This window comes from Physcomitrium patens, chromosome 2 (assembly GCF_059467195.1).
Source record: "Physcomitrium patens ecotype Gransden chromosome 2, ASM5946719v1, whole genome shotgun sequence".
NCBI lineage: Eukaryota > Viridiplantae > Streptophyta > Bryopsida > Funariales > Funariaceae > Physcomitrium > Physcomitrium patens.
Genome location: NC_143411.1, coordinates 19,808,446 through 19,812,272, shown reverse-complemented (window position 1 = coordinate 19,812,272; position 3,827 = coordinate 19,808,446). Strand labels below are relative to the sequence as shown.

Below are 3,827 nucleotides of genomic sequence, written 5' to 3'. Positions count from 1 at the left end.
ACTATCACCAAGAAACACCAAAATAAGGATAAAGTAGGCACCAATTTCAGCACGAAAAGTATACAATCCCTTGGAAAAAGCGAAACATTGAAAAGGGGAGGGGAGGGTGGAGTACATATGCATCAAATTCTACCATGGGCATAGAGTAGTGAAAAGCTTGTAATTAGGATTAAAACGAGCTTAAAGCTTGTGGCTATGGAGGCATAAAATTTCCTTGAAGACTTCGTTCCCGAATCCGTTGAGGTTGGGGAACCCTCGCATGGGAACGCGAGAACGGGATCCTTGTGGGTGCCGCGCAGCGCCGCGCCGGATGCCAACGCGAGGCATTTCGAGGCAGCGTGAGGAGGATATTTGCCAAAGCGCGCGGGGATCACGTAGCGCGAGAGTGGATTCGCAACCAGCTTCGTTGGGGAGGTCCCTTGCCGACGCTGCCTGGTTTCGTTGCGTTTCCCGTGCTCGTGGGTTTATCTGAGATTTTATTCGCGTTGGTGTTGGCGGTGGCTGTGTATGCTAAGGCGGTGTTCTGGAGTTTGGGGCGCGAGTCGTATTGCGTGCTTGGAGACTGAATTCGTTGCCAGAGTTGGTCCCTTGCTCTCTCATCAAATGCAGCTCAATGGGCTTTGCAGGTCACCGGGTGCTCTTGCCAGTAAGTTTCTTTGTTTTTTTTCTTCGATTCTTGACTTGAGTTTGCACCGACCATGCGTTCCTTCGGGTGTTCCTGTGGATGCCGAGCAGATTTTTCGAGTCGCTGCATCGGTAGGTTCGTGTTTCTCCTCCGGTAGGGAGACAAGGATGTGGAATGTGTGCGAAGGGCTCTGAACGATAATGCGTGAACTAAGGTGGAAGTTTTGCGAGTGATTGACATGAGGCGTCTCGGGCTGGTGTCGGGTCAATGCTGCCGCTGTCATTGGTGGGCAAATTTGGACAGGATGTGGGCTCTGCACATTAAATCTGTTGGTTTTCGATTGGGTATCTTTGAACTTCGTGGTTGCGTGATAGTTGTGTGAAGGGGCTTGATTAATGCACCATTGCTTGAGTAATTTTGATTAAATTAATTGGTTGTGGAGACTTAAAAGTCGTTGACCTAATATGTTTTATTTTTATCCCGCGGAGTCTAGTTTTAAGGAATTGAAACAGCCGTAACAAATAGCTTGTAAATAGTGAGTATGGCGTAAAATCGCCGAAATTGGCGATGTGAGCTTACCTTTCCGGAATCTGTTGAGCATGTGCAGGAAATATTCTGCACAAAGATACATCGGTGACTGGATCTCGCGGCGGATCCTATAGCGTGCATAACTCTGTATTCTGTCGAGGTACTTGAACTTTGGATTATTTTTAAATGCACTTGGGTTTTAATTTGCCCGATGTTTGTAGCGACAGCGCTTGACGTTGGAAGTGAACGATAGCACGCAGACTATTTGTAGTGCTCTGATACTGAATGGGAGTGATAAGGTGTCTCAGCGCACTTAGTCATTGGAAGGCAGCAGTTCCATCCTCATTCGATGTATGATGCAATGAAGTTGAAGAAGTGTGTGATGGTGTTGATAGACAAGTTGATGTTCATATAGGTTTGTCGTCAAGAAGGTCTTCGGAAAAGGAAAGAACAGCCAATCGTGCTAGGCGCAACAGCACTCTTGTTCCCAAACAGAGTTCAGGGGATGTTTCCAACCTTCAAAATGGCTTGGGGTGGGTACAGAAGAGCTTCTCACATTCGTGCTCCTCATTTCTCGGTGGCTGGTGTTGAGTAGAATTTAATACAGACACCTTACATGTGGCAGCTGGATGACCGAGCAGGAATGCGACGGACTTAACGGCAACAGGGACTACGGAGAATGACTTGGTGCTTCCGAGTGTTGGAGACCCTGCGCTTGCAACTGTTCCAGTGAGTGCAGCTGTTGTTTTCGTGTTGGTTTGTGGCCATTGTGAATGTCCATGTCTAGTCGGTGCGGAGTGTTGCGTGGAATTGGAGATTTGTTGAGGACATGTATCATGTCTTCTATGCAGGGAGAGCTGCAGCAAAGGACCCTGGAATGGCACGGTCTGCGCAAAGCACGCCTGACAGCAAGCTCATTTGGCAACGCATTGGGATTTTGGAAAGCCGGAAGGGCTGAGCTGTGGGAAGAAAAGCTGGGCCTTCGCAAGCCATTCGCAGGGAACGAAGCCACCATATGGGGTACTAACCAGGAAAGCGGAGCCATCGAGCGGTACAAGGAATTGACTGGAAACCTTGTGGAACACATAGCTTTCAAGATCTACAAGGAAGGTGACGATTTACACGGATGGCTTGGCGCATCTCCTGATGGCCTTATAGACGGCAGGATCTCGGCACCATACAGCTCCGGTGGGATCCTGGAAGTCAAGTGTCCACATAACAAAGGTAGTCCACAAACGGGGGCTCCATGGACATCGGTTCCTCATTATTACATGCCGCAAGCTCAAGGGTTACTCGAAATCTTTGACAGGGAGTGGATGGATTTCTACGTTTGGTGCATGAACGGGAGCTCCATCTATCGGATCTACAGGGACGAAAACTACTGGGGACTGATATTTAGGGTAATGAGTGAGTATTGGTGGGGAAGCATTGTCCCCGCAAGGCACCTCTTGATGAAGGGAAACGAGTCGGACAGAGTGGAGGCGTACCGGCCTCAAGCGAAACACCCCCTCACGGACGAGATTGTGTCCATGAGCAGATTGCTTGCTGTCCGAGCCCCGTTAATCTGGAAAGATGTGAAAGGACCAGGATCGGAATCCGAAGAGCTTCTCAAGGAAAAACTGGAGCTGTTCTATTCGTTTTAGATGGTAAGTGAATGTGAATCTGCAAAGTAACTCTTTGAAGGCCTCTTTCCGTCAGCGGTATTTCTAGCTTTTCTTGCTCATATGTGGAAGCTGCACCGGGCTCATGAGACCATGGCCGAAGTGACCGCATAGTTTTTGGACAGCAACACCGCCAAGGGATTGATGGTTGAAATGGGCTCTAAAGGATCCTGAAGCTGAGGGTTTTTATTTTTGAGGATTCCTTTCTATGAACATCCTCGACAAGGACATAACCTGCGAGCAATGGGACACAACAGGGTCAGATCTGCTGCAGAAGTGTGTCCGCATCTGGGAGCTGGTTAGTGAACAGATCTGAAGACGCCATGAAATGGGTCGCTGCGTGTTGTGTATTGCCTAAACGCACAATTTAACAATATTTCTCCCGGTTAGACTTCAATTCGCTGGTGATGTAAGCAAAGCCGCATGTGAATCATGTGACATTCAATTAATTTTTGAGTAAATGATGTTCATGGATCAAAGTGTTGCTTTGAGGTCTATTTAATCCATGTAATATTACAACTTTAGTTGCCTCTGCGGAAGTTATCGTGAAAGAAAACTCTTTAGATTTTTCATCATCGTTGACATTAGTTGTTTAGATAAATATTTAACAAACCAATCAAAATTTATATGTAAATTTTAATACTAGAATGGTTACAAATTCAAAATTTTGAGAACTGCTAAATAATGTTTAAATCAAAATCTTGTATCTTAATGATATTACTATATATTTAAAAAATTCAAAACTTAAAGATATAATTCACACTTTAGAAGTTTTTTTTTTATTAATTTAAAATAACTTAAAATAAGTAATCAAATTGCATAGATAGATTCTATAGATATTTCTATTACAAATACAAAGGATCTAAATTTAAAATGTTTAGATATTTTAATTGTGTGAAACCAAAAAGTTGAAGATTTGTGTAATACTTAAAATTCTTTCTATGCATAAAACATCCTTTCTAATAGTTTGATGTCATCAATTAAATAAATATTGTGGTCACATTTCATTTAAT

The 3,827-nt window shown here is 44.6% G+C and overlaps 1 protein-coding gene across 1 annotated transcript; it reads left to right on the top strand.

Annotated features, from left to right (window-relative positions):
- Window positions 1-365: 365 nt before the first annotated feature.
- On the top strand, window positions 366-3,293 carry LOC112292887 (uncharacterized). Its single transcript, XM_024541847.3, has 5 exons — window positions 366-646; window positions 1,233-1,313; window positions 1,569-1,686; window positions 1,795-1,882; window positions 2,005-3,293. The coding sequence occupies exons 1-5, from the start codon at window positions 508-510 to the stop codon at window positions 2,794-2,796; spliced, it is 1,218 nt and encodes a 405-aa protein (XP_024397615.1). The 5' UTR covers window positions 366-507; the 3' UTR covers window positions 2,797-3,293.
- Window positions 3,294-3,827: the final 534 nt, after the last annotated feature.

Coding starts and splice junctions, on each gene's coding strand:
- LOC112292887 (XM_024541847.3), top strand. CDS start 508: ATGCTAAGGCGGTGTTCTGGAGTTTGGGGCGCGAGTCGTATTGCGTGC. Junction 1,687..1,794: donor AACCTTCAAAATGGCTTGGG/GTGGGTACAGAA, acceptor ATGACCGAGCAG/GAATGCGACGGACTTAACGG. Junction 1,883..2,004: donor CTGCGCTTGCAACTGTTCCA/GTGAGTGCAGCT, acceptor TCTTCTATGCAG/GGAGAGCTGCAGCAAAGGAC.